The sequence below is a fragment of the Anabrus simplex genome, chromosome 7 (genome assembly GCF_040414725.1).
Source record: "Anabrus simplex isolate iqAnaSimp1 chromosome 7, ASM4041472v1, whole genome shotgun sequence".
NCBI classification, from domain to species: Eukaryota; Metazoa; Arthropoda; class Insecta; order Orthoptera; family Tettigoniidae; genus Anabrus; species Anabrus simplex.
The window spans coordinates 82,505,415-82,520,616 of NC_090271.1; the positions used below are offsets into that span (position 1 = coordinate 82,505,415).

Genomic DNA, 15,202 nt, shown 5'->3' on the forward strand with positions numbered 1-15,202 from the left:
GGTTTTCATTCATTAAGAAAAATATAATATGAAGTATGCAAATTATAGAATATATGGTAAAAATGTATGCAAGGACAATAAAAGATACGTGCAATCAATTTCCAAAGTTTCACTTATTTTTTTGCCAAACATTTTTCATAGTTATGTCTCTAAGAAAAATTAACATATCATACACACATGGATATTTCTCTATCTCCTCGGACTTGCTTCCTTTTCATCTGCCTACCATAATAATTAACAAACACAGTAACAATATGAGTAGTTACTGTATTGAAGTAATTCACGATATCAACACACAACACGTCTGCTAGATGAGCCGAAGACAACAGCGAGTAAGCAGAGCTATGAAAATCGCCTCCTTGGCGATCTGTAAAATTTAGCTTCACATAACAGTCTGTGTGTGCCATTCCATATAACTTCTTGGAGGGAATCCTTTCCTTGAGATGCGTAGCATAGTGCAGCCTAGCTTAGAATTCTGTGTCTGGCTGCCTTAAGAATGAAAACAAAATGTGCATCAAGCACACATGCATCATTTTGTGTAATTCAAACATACTGTGCACACTCAGGATCACAAAACTGTAAAGAGAAAGGGATCGGATACTTCCTGTCACAATCAACAAGGTAACAAAGTGCATAAATTGCTAATTACAACCACACTTACAAGGTGGTGTGGAATATCCAACCCAAAATCAATATTACTAATGTGATAAGGAAGATAAAAAGGTACAATATCCACAACGAGTCGACCATTTTGTTCCCTTAATAACATCTGCTAGGGTACAGAAAGAAATGAGCCTACCTGGATCGTTTCCGGCTCATGGCACCCCTGGGTGGTCGCTCACGCTCAGGATCACGAACGCGCTCTCTCTCACGCTCCCTCTTGGGCGACAATTTTCTCTTCGGTGAAAACGATCTCCTCTTAGATTCCCTTATTGGCGATCTACTTCTTCTAGGTAATGGAAAATCTGGATGGCTAAAAAAAAAAAAATCAGTCAATCTTAAAAATCAAACTAATGGCAATAGGATTGATCAAAATTAACATGAAATATTCATATCACTGATTTACTTACATACTCCAATTATGACTTAGATCACTGATTTTATTATACAAGCTAAGAAATTATTACTATTATTTTTATTGTTATTAAAATCCTTATATGTCAGTGAAACAATGCACAAGCTCAATATCACAAGTTTGAAAAACTGTCTCTTCCTAACCAAGAAATGTCGACATGTGCACATGCTTTATGAAACAGTATTCAATGGCATGTCTCGTACAAAAATTGCTGAGCCTACGTATTATCACTCGGCTCTACTGGAACCAAACAGCAGAGGTCAAATAGAGGGAGACACAGCTTTTGATACAGCTATACACAGAGGTGTGTGACAGGGCTGTGTTCTGTCGCCTCTACTTAACCTTTTTTATTATTTATAAGTTTCATATTCCGTATTGATTGGATTCAATGTAATAGACAAGAAAAATGTTCCACCGATCAATACATTTATTGTGAATGAATGATTGCACTAGTACCGGTTTCGACCTATCTTGGCCATCATCAGCTAGCACACAAATTTACAGTCATTGGACAAAATTACAAAAATGTTACGTAAGAGCATCCGGATGTCTAATGAAAAATGGAAGTAAAATGTATTGCAGTATGTTGCGTTAAAATATCTCTGATTAAAAGTGGTGATGGTTAGAATAAACTAAAACCTATTGATTGAGCATGGACATGAGTACATAAACACATTAAAATATATGTGCCACATCATAAGATACTAAAAACTATAGCACATTAAACACATTAAAACATGGTATATTTTAAAAAAGTCTATGAAATTTGAGTTCATGTTGCGTTGCATTCATTCTTCAATCCTCTTGTAGTTCTTGTGTTGATTAAGTTGTATAGGTGAATATCGAGAGTGTTCTATGGCTGATGTATGTTATAAGAACTCTTTATCATTAAAATTTGAAAATTGAGTACTGTGCAATTCAACTGTTGATGTAGTCAGGTAAGATTTATATATACAGTAAGATAGGGTTTAATTTTAGAGCAGTTGGTGGTGACACTTCTCTCGTCTATGCACATTATATGGTTGTTATCTGTAAAGAAAAGCTAATATGAGTATGGCGTGTGTATGAAGGAATGCCTGGGATGTATGTGTGAAATGAAAAAAGTACTTACTGTTGTTGCTGTGGAGGTTGTGTACCGATATGTTTGGAGATTTGTTGTGTTCTGCTACGAGTACGTCTGGGGCTCATGTGAGCTGTGTGGAGGGGTGTTGGTGGAGGGGATGAAGGAGTGGCTGTTGTGAAGGTAGGGGCGGGGTTAGGTTTGTGATTCGTCGGTTTGTTATGACGTGTGTTTACTAATTTGAGATAGTCATTTTTTATTGCAGGAATGACTTTGTCAAAGATGATACTGGTTTTCTCTGTAATGCCACCATAAAACATGATCTCCACTGTGTTATGATGTTCATAACCGGGCGAGTTGGCTGTGCGGTTAGGAGCCCGCAGCTGTGAGCTCGCATCCAGGAGATAGTGGGTTCGAACCCCAATGTCGGCAGCGCTGTCGATGGTATTCCGTGGTTTCCCACTTTCACACCAGTCAAATGCTGGGTCTGTTCCTTAATTAAGGCCTAAGGCACTCCTAGCCCTTTCCTATCCCATCGTCGCCATAAAACCTATCTATGTCGGTGCGACGTAAATGAAATAAAAATACTCTGTACGCAGCAGTAATCCTACCAGAGATGAGGGGCAACAGAAGACACAAAGCACATCACGACAAACAATGGTCAATGTAATGTTATTGTCGATCAATGTTATGAGCTTTCTATATTGTAGCCCTTCACATTTAGTTTTCTTTCGACTCTGTGATTTGTAAAATATTTTATACCGTAAACTGTAGTTTCTTATTCTTCGACTTTACATACCGATTTTCATTAAATACTGTTTACCCATTTTCTCGTTACTCGGCGCTGATATGGACTTAGTAACAAAAATCCTAATTCATGAATATCTTTGTGATCATAGCCAGTACGGTAACAATGTATAAGACATGAATAATAGGAAATTTAATACTATATAACCTTAGTTATGTAGCATTCATCGATTATACCTCTAATAAGAAATATTTGAGAATTACATTTTAGGCCTTCCCCTAAACTACCATTTCACTCAGCGTGAATAAAATAATTTACAGCCTAGACTATAGCGACTTATTTCCTGACTTTGCATACCGATTTTCATCAAGATAGGACTACTAATAACAACAATATTTGAGAATTAAATTTTAGGCCTTCCCCTAAACTACCATTTTTCTCAGCGTGAATACAATTATTGATAGCCTAGATTGTAGCAACTTATTCCCTAACTTTGCATGCCCATTTTCTTTAAAATACAACCACTAATAACATAAATAGTTCAGAATTTAATTTTAGACCTTCCCCTAAACTACCATTTCACTCAGCGTGAGTAAAATGATTCATAGCCTATATTGTAGAGGCTCATCCTCCGACTTCACGTACCGATTTTCATTAGACCACTAATAACATAAATAGTTGAGAATTCAATTTTAGGCCTTCCCCTAAAATACCATTTCACTCAGCGTGAGTAAAATGATTTATAGCCTAGATTGTAGAGGCTCATCCCCCGACTTCACATACCGATTTTCATGAAATTCTCTTCAACCGTTTTCTCGTGATGCGTGTACATACATACAGACAGACAGAAATTACGGAAAAGTAAAAACTGCATTTTCTTGTTACTATGGACATGACCAATACAGAAATACCATTATTTTCAAATTCTGAGCAATGTACAGACAAAACTCTTATTTTATATATATAGATTCAGTTTTACCGAGAAACTTCTTCACTTTCCCGTGAAAACGTCTTTCAGGCCAGCAACTTTCATCAGTCAAGCTCATCGAAAAATATTCTACTAAATAAGTTATCAGAATTATATTGATATCTAAGAAATTTAAAACCACATCTGAGACTCCAGTTTCACTATTGCTGCAAGGAGAGTGTATCGGAGTTATTATGCCGATCGGGAAAACATTATAATACAGTCACTTAAAACGTCTACGGTAGCCACCTCTGTTTGTTTCACCTTGAATAAATCTAACTGGAACAGGTACAGTTATTTACAGTAATCGTTATCTGACGACAGTCTCATGTAAATTAGAAGACTTTGTTTTAATAACCTAAAAAGAACAATGTAACTTATTTATCAGTAAAGGTTTTCGTGCTGTATTACGAACTTACGGCGCGAAATTTAACTTCGAGTTCACCCATGTTTTAGGCCTCGGTACTTTCCATTAATGATTTTTTTTTGACCGATAAACAGGCGAGAAATGTGGCTTGCATGATAGGCATAATTACTGGTGCAGTTCACATGAACATACCTGTGGTATTATAGTTAGGAAAGATAGCTGAAAACACGTAAATAAGCATAGGTTGTAACACGTCCAGTCACATAATCAAGTAAGCTAATCACAACGCACAAATACATTAAATCCCAGAAGATGTAATGAAACACTCTCGCACTCACAAAAATAAAGTGTCACATCGCACACATATAGGTTACGCACTGCACACACAACACCTAAAATTGTCATTTCTTCAGTCACAGAATACAGTAGTCACTTTGTAGTGAAAAAGTCTTTAATCGTCAGTTGTTTTTTGTTTTGTCGTGCCTTAACACGGTACAGTGCTCCCTCAATATTTAAAACGTTCTGTAGTTCGCTGCTGTCTGTGTCATACGCAGTAATATAGTCGCGACTTTTGTCAAAGGCGGCTAATGCTTCTGCAAACGTTGGCAGGGGTTCAATTTCATCTTCGTCTTCCCCCTCGCTTGCGATCTCATGCACGGCGCTTGCACTGGCTGTGGCAGTAGCATCATCACACAGCTGTTCTATGCTCTTTACACCACAAGTGGCGAGCTCACTATCGACTGTAGCGTACGTCTCGAAGTTAACATCTCTCGGCGCGAGCTTCTCCCAGTCCTCACTGAAAAGTTGTTCTTCGCTGCCGGTGTTGGTGTCGTTTGTGTCTCTGCTTTCGCCAAAGCCACATTTATGAAAATAATTTTGAATGGTGGAGGGCGAAACGTGGAACCATGCTGATACAACAAAGTGGATTGCCTGTAGAATACTGAACTTGGTCTTCACTTCTTTCCCGGCGTCCAACATACACACAGCCCTTTCCACCAGCTGCTTGCGGTAGTACCCTTTAAAGCACTTTATCACCCCCGCATCCAGAGGCTGAAGGACACTGGTACAGTTCGGGGGATAGAAAATAACTTTCACATTTCGTAAGAAAGAAAGTTCCTGCGGGTGGGCGGCACAGTTATCTACAAACAAAACTATTTTTCTCGCTTGAGCACCCATAGAAGCATCCAGTCCGTGAAGAAAATCCAAAAAAATGTCTGTGGTCATCCAAGCTTTACCGTTCGCGTAGTATCGCACTGGTAACTTCTTCACGTTCTTAAAGCATCTCAGTTTCGCTGCTTTGCCTATAACGATAGGGATACATTTGTCTGACCCGTCACTGTTACAGCACAACAAAACAGTTATGCGGTCCTTCGGATTTTTGCCTCCATGACAAGATTCTCCTTTAAGAGCCAGCGTGTGATCCGGTAAACAGTTGAAAAATAGGCCGGTTTTATCCGCGTTATAGATGTTCTTCGGTTCGTATCCTTCAAGCAGCTCTGGGAGATTTTTCCCCCAATCTTCCACAGCCGAACCGTCAACTGCAGCACTCTCGCCGGCGAGCTTTTTATACACCAGCCCGTGACGCTCCTTAAACCGGGAAATCCATCCATTCAAAGCAGAAAAATTTTTGATACCCATTCTTGCAGCGATGCTTCGAGCTTTTACGCGCAAAATGTTACCATCCACAGGAATTTTCGACGCCCGAGCTTGCTGATACCAAGAAAAGAGAACTGCTTCCATTTTAGAATATCTCGATTCTTTCCCCGTTTTTCTATTCTTTGCGGAGGATCCACATTTTTTTTTTTTACTTATTCACGTATCTCTTGTTTTTTCCCTATTATTGTATTCACTGTCGAAGCAGGTAAGCCTAAACGTTTTGCGATGTTAACTTTTTTTCTGTTGGATTTCTTTCAACTTCCTCTATAATCTGAAGTTTTTCTTGCAGGGTTTTCACATGCTTTACAGGTCGCGCCATTTCAGTACTGTACTGTGTAAGCAAACCGAAACTCGACTGCGTAAATTGTTGGTTTTCACCAGCTAGTAACACAGCCAACTGAACGAAACATTCAATAGAAAGCTCTTAACAAAGCGCAAGTTGGCGGAGGCCTTCATTGTTAGCCTGGTACAGAATGTTCCGTAGGTATGATCGCGCAAGATATCCGACGAAATTAAAATACGCTAGACTCGCAAATTCGATTCCTGCCATCCATTCTCGAAATCTTGAAAAACGCTTGATCGAGGATTTAGCGTTGATGGGACTGAAATTTTTGGACGGTTGATGCGGGAAATCGTTTCATCGAGGAACGGATAACGCGGGATTTTTAATACAGGTATTAAATGGGATGCTCACGGGACCACGTAATTTGAACGAATATTACGGGGAAACGTAGTTTCGGGGAATGGATAATCGAGGTTTCACTGTATTTTCTCGAAGAAAACAACATGTGTTGGTACCTTGCAGACTACTACTTAAACGCCTAGCGTTGCATTTAAGCAATACCCTATATTTCCGAAACTAAACACGTTTGCTTCAAAATAATGGACATTCCTTGAATAATACCCTATCCTAAGAATGTTTATTAAGAAAAATTGAACATTTCAAAAAATAAAAAATTCGGGCGTTCAAGGGTTAAATAAATTACATAAATGTGTAAGTGTTCTTGACGTTTCGAATTACTACGCTAGTAGGTTATACTTACTGAAGAATTCAATGTTGTTTATTAAGCTTGATACAGGGTTTGTACATACAGTAGAAGTCCTCTATAGCGAGTACGGCATATAACGAGAACCCCGTTATAACGGTAACTTTTGTCCGTCCCTTCAAAATTCCTATATTAAACTGTGTATTATCCTTCGGTTACAGCGAGAGCCCAATCACTGACGCATCCGTTATTACGAGCGATTTTGCACGATGCATGCGACGATCATCTTCGGTACCGTATCGTTTCCTCGCTATGCCCACCAGCGAGCTCTCTCGGCAACATTCGAAGACAATGTCGGAGGCTATTAGTAATACCCGTCGAAGGCTCTTCTGCAAGGAAAATGAAAAAAAGAGAACATATTTTCGTAATAAATGCGTAAATAACGTGTTCGATAACCGTTGTTAACTCATTAAACATAAACGCTGAATAAACGATCGCTTAATTTTAATGCTAAATACCGCAATTACGTAAGAATGAGATAGGCCTACACCTCGAGCTATGGCAGAGTGCGTCGTTGATTACGACATTAGTTTATATTTTCTCGCGTCAGTTAAATTTATAGCAAGACTAGCTGATGTACCCGTGCTTCGCTACGGGATTCTCAGAAAGACCGACTTTGTGTGGCTTTCCTAACTGAAATCAACATAGATCATTACAAAAACGTCAGTGGGAATGTAGCGATTAAAAGCAATGTTATCATATAAAATACTCGATCAAATGAAAAACCTCACATTTTGTCACTTTTAACGAACAGTATTACGGTGCCGATGTAACAGTCCAGAGTTTCACAGCTGGAATGACCAGGATGAACCAGTGTGTTACGCACCAGTAGTATCAGAAAATGTATGTATCAGAGGAATGGCACACTAAAGAAGAAAGTTATCCAACTCCAGAGTTACTTCCCGCCGATATTCAGGCATGCTGTTACACTCGGTACGCCCGGGCGAGTTGGCCGTGTAGTTAGGGGCGCGCAACTGTGAGCTTGCATCCGGGAGATAATAGATTCAAACCCCATTGTTAGCAGGCCTGAAGATGGTATTCCCTGGTTTCCCATTTTCACACCAGACAAATGCTGTTATGTACCTTAAGCAAGGCCAAGGCCGCATCCTTCACACTCCTAGGCCTTCCCTCTCCCACCGTCGCCGTAAGACCTATCTGTGTCGGTGCAATGTAAAGCAAAATTTTAAAAATACTGGTTACGCAGCAGTAATCCTCACATCACAACAAACAATAGTCAATGTAATGTTATTGTTGATCAGTTTTATGAGCATTCTATATTGTAGGCCTTCACATTTAGTTTTCTTTCGACTCTGTGATATTAGGGCGTCTTATAAAATTATTTATAGCGTAGACTGTAGTTCCTTATTCTTCGACTTTACATACCGATTTTCATTAAATTCTGTTTACCCATTTTCTCGTGACTCGGCGGTAGTACGGACTCAGTAACAAAAATCTAAATCCTTGAATATCTCTGTGGTCTTAGCCGGTACGGTAACAATGCATAAGACATAAATGATCGGAAATTTAATGCTATGTAACTTTAGTTATGTAGTATTTATCAATACGACCACTAATAAAAAAATGTGAGAATTAAATTTTAGGTCTTCCCCTAAACTACCATTTGTCTCTTCGCGAATACAATCATTTATAGTCCAGATTGTAGCGAGTTATTTCGCGACTTTCCCTACCGATTTTCATTAAAATACGACCAGTGATAAGACAAATATCTGAGAGTTAAATTTTAGGCTTTCCCCTAAACTACCATTTCACTCAGCATGAATACAATTATTTATAGCCTAGATTATAGCGACTTATTCCCCGACTTTGCGTACTGATTTTCATCAAATTCTCTTCAGCCGTTTTCTTGTGATGCGTGTACATACATACATACATACATACAGACAGACAGACAGACAGACAGACAGACAGACAGACAGACAGACAGAAATTACGGAAAAGTAAAAATTGCATTTCCTTGTTACTGTAGACATAACCGATACATAAATACCATTCTTTTCAAATTCTGAGCAATGTACAGACAAAACTCTTATTTTATATTTATAGCAAGAAGGTTATAACTATTCATGAGTTATATTTTTGGGCTTATGCCGTGTAAATAACGCTTCGAAACGTTGAGTGTGTTTACAATTATTTACACGGCATAAGCCCAAAAATATAACTCATGAATAGTTACACAGGCCGTGAAAGTCTAAATGATAATATGAGAAGGTTATAGGTTCTCTACTGGCGCTTGAAGTATGTTTTCATCATACATACAGCACAGATAAGTTGGGATAGGTGACACTATTTGAATACCAAAACTGAAACGTTTGCCACAAAATGCGATCAATCATCTTTGATACGGTATAATTTTTGCTCTATGTGCATTTGCGAGCTCTCTCATCAACATTCGAAGGCGATAGTGGAGTCGATTAGTAATACCCGTCGACTGCTGTTCTCTTAAGAAAATTTGAAATGAAAGAGGATAACAAGTTTTCGTCATAAATGCGTACATAACATGGCCGATAGTTGTTAACTCATTAAAAATAAAGGCTGAAGTAAACGATCTCTTAATTTTAACGGTATACCGTATACTGAAATTAAGTAAGAATGTGATACACCTCAAGATATGGCAGGGTACATCACTGATTTCAGAGGATAGTTTATATTTCTTCGCGTCTAGTTAAATTTCGGAAAGCTATTCCCATATCAATTTTTAGCGAGGAGGTTATCATTTCTCTACATACGTTTCTAATAGGTTTTCATGATACATATACGTTCAGGTGAGGTGATGCCGTTTGAAGTAGTAAACTGAAATGTTTGCCACAGAAGCCTCTGGAGTGATACCGTATTTCTCCGAATCCAAGAAGACTTCTTTTCTCAGAATCTCATCAAGCAAGGGTCGCTTTGCATTCGCTGCCTGATAGTAATGAACACCACTGGCAACATTGGTACCGCAGTAACCACGCAGGTTTTTTCACCCACCCCCCCCCCCCCCGCACACACACAAAACTCTTTGACAATAAACGACCGCCTCTTTATCACACATCGCTAGCCGTGGCGACCGGTTTTACAGTGCCTTTGTGTAACGAAATAGTGAAAAGAGAATGACATTCTATTATCCCCTACAAAAAAAAGTTTCTCAAATCTGCAGAATGGCATCAAAACATGCGGGACTTCGTAGCAAGGCCACGGCTACTCGGTAGCAAAGATATAACGCGCCTGCAGTACCTGATGCTTAGTAAAATTTAGTTTTATAGACAGAAGGAATATTTTTGTGATGAATCGTCGTATTGTAAAGATACGTGGAACAGGTATTGCCGGCAAATTTTCAACGGGTTCTCGTCGATGCTATGATGCCAATTTTAAGTTAATGGCTATTAACACTCGGAAATGTATAATATTTGTGCAGCCGCAAGAAAATACGCCATAGGCCTAACTAAAGTCAATATTCGGCATTGCCGTGAAGGCAAAGATAGCTTAAAAATGTGCACTGCACAAAAAAATGCATTCAGTGGCCCGCAGCGAGGACGCTTTAACCCATTTGTTCCCAAATTATTTTATTTTTTATTTGTTTGAAAATTTATTACGCTTTTGCACATAGAGGGTCCCAAAACTACAGTAATGTAGTTAAAATTATCTTACGAATATCCGTAGTAAGTTTTTCGGAATGTTCCATTAATGGAACAGCGGGCACGAACGGGTTGGGTGTTTTTTTCAACAACGAATTTTACATTTACGTGAGTTTTAATGCATTTGCATTTATTGTCCCTCAATTGAAGACTAAATAAAAGAAAAACACACTTTATTCACAATTTAAATACAGGAAATATTGTAATTATCACTGAAATAAAGAATCAATCAAACAAACAAGCTCTGCTGGCTTAGTGAGGAAGGATCACAAGATAAGCACTATGTTACAGCGGTTCATTCTCTTTTTAGTCACTGTCTCACATGCCATGAAATACTGCAAAACAGTTGACGTGAAGTGCTATGCCACACTTCGTGCACATTTTTGTAGTGTTTTTCTTGCACTGAGCGCATCTAGTCTGTTTTTCCTTTGAAGCAATTGCATGACCTTTTTTGTCAAAACGCACTTCATCTGAAACTCTTTTGTTTACTGGGCAGACCTGCCTTGGTGATCGGCCTAAGGAAGCTCTTGAACTATATTTTTGTAGATATGGTACAGCTATCCTCCTAGTAAATGCCAGGAAATCGAGTGGTTGGTCTTTATACTTCCTCGAAAAGCGATAAAGCAACCAAGCATTATTCACAGACACATTTAGGGGAAATGCGAACAATGGCCAATACCATTTCTTCATCCTTATGGACACTCTAAGGCCCCCAACATTTTCGTTGACTCGATCAACGCCACCCATGTATGTGTTGTAGTTCACTATTGTTGCCGGCTGAGGAACATCAATTTTTCTCTGCAGTGATCTGCTCCACCTCTTCGCTGTTCCAAGAGGACTAACTCCTGCCTGAGTCGAGGCTACGGTAACAATGCTGTTATCATTGTACCGGATAAGGGTAATTCCACCTTCAGCATCAGTTAACTGATGATGTGATCCTCTTCCCTTCTTGGCTAACTCCTTAGCATTCATCAGCTGAACTCCCCCTAACCTGTTTTGACGTATTGTTCCTGTTCCATTATGTCCACTTTTCTGGAGTTCCTCCAACAGTTTGATTGAGGTGAAATAGTTATCAAAATAAATATTATAGCTGATGTCCTTAGGTAATAATGATACCATGTCTAAAACAACGGATCCATCTACACCAACTCCAATATCAGTCCTTGTGTTTCCTGTACTGGCTCCTTGATATGGATCAGCCTGAATAACGTAACCTAGACGATTGCATGTACACCAAACTTTGTACCCAAACCTTATTGGTTTACCCATCATATGTTGTTTAGTTCCATGTTTCCCAAAATAAGGCACCATAACCTCATCAACGCAGATATTTACATCATTGAAATAGAATTTTAGCCACCGCTCATTCATCATCTTCCAAAGAGGTCGAACTTTAGTGAATTTATCATGTTTGTCTAGATTATTGTTATCACACGTATGTAAGTATCTCATGATTTGTTCAAACCTGTTTCTAGACATGGCTGTTGCAATAGCTTCATTATGGCTGTCCGGAGACTCTTCCCAATATAAACGATACCTAGGAACTCTCGTGTATCCGCTTACAAGCAGTATAGCAAGAAACACTTTCATTTCCTCGCAAGTGACATTATGCCCTATGTCATTTTTTTGGGCCGCGTATGTATTTGAATAGTTAACCAGCATTTCGATTACTTGCTGGTCATAAAAAAGTTCGAATAAATCAATCGGTGTGTAGTCTTTTGAAAGGAAATCAGGAAGTGACCATTCCTTTTCTTGTTTTTGCTGAATGTCAACTTCTTCCCACTTTCTTGGTGGCGTAGAAGCTGTCTTTCTTTTTTTTTGTTCTATGACTATCGAATACTCCCGAACTTTGTAAGTCAACTGAATGGACACACTTTTCATTTGATTTAGTCTGTTCACTGTTACACTCATCCAAACCTAAATGTATATCTACAACTTCTTGGTCTATGATTCTCCGTACAGTTGCCTCCGCATGACCTCGGAGCTGGTTGCCCGATAAGTGATCAATGTCTTCCGCATCTTCATCTCCACTATCTTCATCCGACCCTAAGTAATTCTCCGGCGGCCCAATAAACACATCTGTGTCCAAAATGACAGCTGCCGTCTCCATTTCATTCAGACATTCTTGTATCTCATGAACTGACAGTCTACAGAGAAACACAAAAGAATAGTGAGAATCCCAATATTTCTGGATGATAAAATTAGAAAGAATGTAATAACAACTGTAAACATCAATAATAGTCATGTCCTTAGTGCCAACAATAGAACAAGCTAGCAATGATAAACCCCATGCCATTCATGCCCGCTGTTCCAAAAATGGAACGTGACATTATAGCAGCTCAGGAAGGTTATTATTAACTCGAGTAATAGAGTTTTAATGCTATGTTCGGTTAACTACAACTCTAGTCTTTCTATTTCCATAACTACGTTGATGAGAATGCATTTCATGTTTATGAAACAAACAAAAAAACTTACCCTTTGCATGCTGCTGATGGGGAAGCCATGTTTAAAAGCACACATCTGTAAACAGCTGAGAAACAATTGATTATCACTCTAAGCAACACAGTCTTGCCAACTCTAAACGATGTGAAGTAAATATTCCCTCAAAATTATGAAATATACCTACACAACAGCTTTTAAGAAATGTTCCATTTTTGAAACAGCGGAAACAAATGGGTTAAAGAAGTCAAAGATGAAATTGTGAGGTAAGTGCACAAAAATACAAGGGCAGAATTGCCTTACCGCGGCGCAATAAACTCGTTCGTTTACTTTCAAACTCCGCGGTTAAGACCTATTTGTACATCACTAGCCGCTGAAGTTCGCCGAATCTGGCAAGCAAGACGTGAGTGTAGCACCTCAGTGAAAGTAACAGTTTTATAGTAAGCAAGAATATTTTCCTGATGGATCGTCGTATTGTAGAGACGCGTGGAATGTGTATTGCCGGCAAACTTTCAACGAATTCTCTTTGATATTATGATGCCAATTTTAAGTTAATGGTTATTAAACCCGCTGAAATAAAGCATAATTGTACGGCCGCAAAAAAATACGGCATAACTAAAGCCAATGCTCGGCGTCTACAAATAGTCTAAAATGCGTACTGTATAAGAAAGACAGTCATATGATTTTACAAAGCACTTTTCAAGCCTGATTAAAATTTTTGAAGGAAAAAGTGGGGGGTCGTCTTGGATTTGGAGAAATGCGGTGATATATATTTTTCAGAATGAAATTATTAAACACACGCTTTCACATAGTATCGGATTTCGAAAAAAACACACAAGTAAGCCGTAGTGTGGATATTATCTGCAAAAACGCAAATTTTGAACAAACTGATTGCTATTTCATACTGATTTTAATGTGTATGGGTGTTTTCCCGACTTTTACAAAAAATCAGATATAACGACAATCCGCTATAGCGAGTACATTTTTCGCCGTTACAAATTCTCGCTATAACGGACTTCTACTGCAGTTATTCCTATGGCTTTGCCTATGTTAGCAAAAATCTTTTGCTTAAAATCTATCTGGTAATTGAAGACAAAAATTCACTACGTGGCATATTTAGAACCTAAACACCCTAGTCGTAAAACTGATGGAGTGAATTATATGAACATTTTTTTTTTTTGCTAGTTGTTTGACGTCGCACCGACACAGATAGGTCTTATGGCGACGATGGGACAGGAAAGGCCTGGGAATGGAAAGGAGGCGGCCGTGGGAAACCACGGAAAACCATCTTCAGGGCTGCCGACATTGGGGTTCGAACCCACTATCTCCTGGATGCGAGCTCACAGCTGCGGGCTCCTAACCGCACAGCCAACTCGCCCGGTCATGAACATCATAACACAGTGGAGATCATGTCTTATGGTGGCTGTTATGAAGAGACTTTTAATTTTTGCAAATGTATTTCATTAATTGAAGTTGGCACTTTCCAAGCCTATTACCGATTGGCCAGATGATTTTGTATTGTTGTAAATAGTTACGCAACTAACATGTCCACCATCAAGTTGTGATATCGCATCATTAAGACATATCAAATGCAATAAAGTATTGAAGGCACCAAGTTCCTTTACTTCAAAATCAAGAACCAAACATTGGCTCCCAACAGCACGGCTCTCAATAACCTGAGATGTTCAATACAAGCAAGATCATGAAAAGTGAAATGCAGAAGTGAAAACAATGCGTCGCAATTGAGGTTAAGCAGCGGAGTAAAAATACAACAAATCTCGAATTCGTGGAATCATTCACGGATATTGCATTCTTGTTCATAACGAAAATCAGACCGCTGAGGCCAACAACTTCAACGGATTGCAGCATAAATCAGTAATCAGGCAAGTATGATTCGAGGTTACGTACATAATACACCCAAAGAAGAAAAGACAAGATTTCAAGATTTACATTCTTCTCACCACTCAATGCAAGAATCTCCGTGAGACCGTGAGTCTCTTTGACATATACACCATCCTTGCTATACATACGGTACTCTTAGGATTCTTAGATTCTAGCCTCTTTCCCTTAGAGCATGTTTGTAACAAACATGCAGTGATCAACATAACAGTAATAATAATTATTGAAGTCCATTGATCCTCCTGTTGTCATAAATATAAAAGATCCATATTCCTCTGTCATATAACCTAAATTCAGCAACACGATTCCTTTG

At 38.8% G+C, this 15,202-nt stretch overlaps 1 protein-coding gene across 3 annotated transcripts in view; it reads right to left on the reverse strand.

The window, feature by feature from the left end:
- LOC136877271 (serine/arginine repetitive matrix protein 1) overlaps positions 1-15,202 on the reverse strand; it is a 371,265-nt gene that overhangs the window by 316,912 nt on the left and 39,151 nt on the right. For all 3 annotated transcript variants that reach the window (XM_067151182.2, XM_067151181.2, XM_067151183.2), the window contains exon 3: positions 800-973. In XM_067151182.2, coding sequence (XP_067007283.1) covers positions 800-973 — 174 coding nt within the window. The remainder of the gene's footprint in view (positions 1-799; positions 974-15,202) is intronic.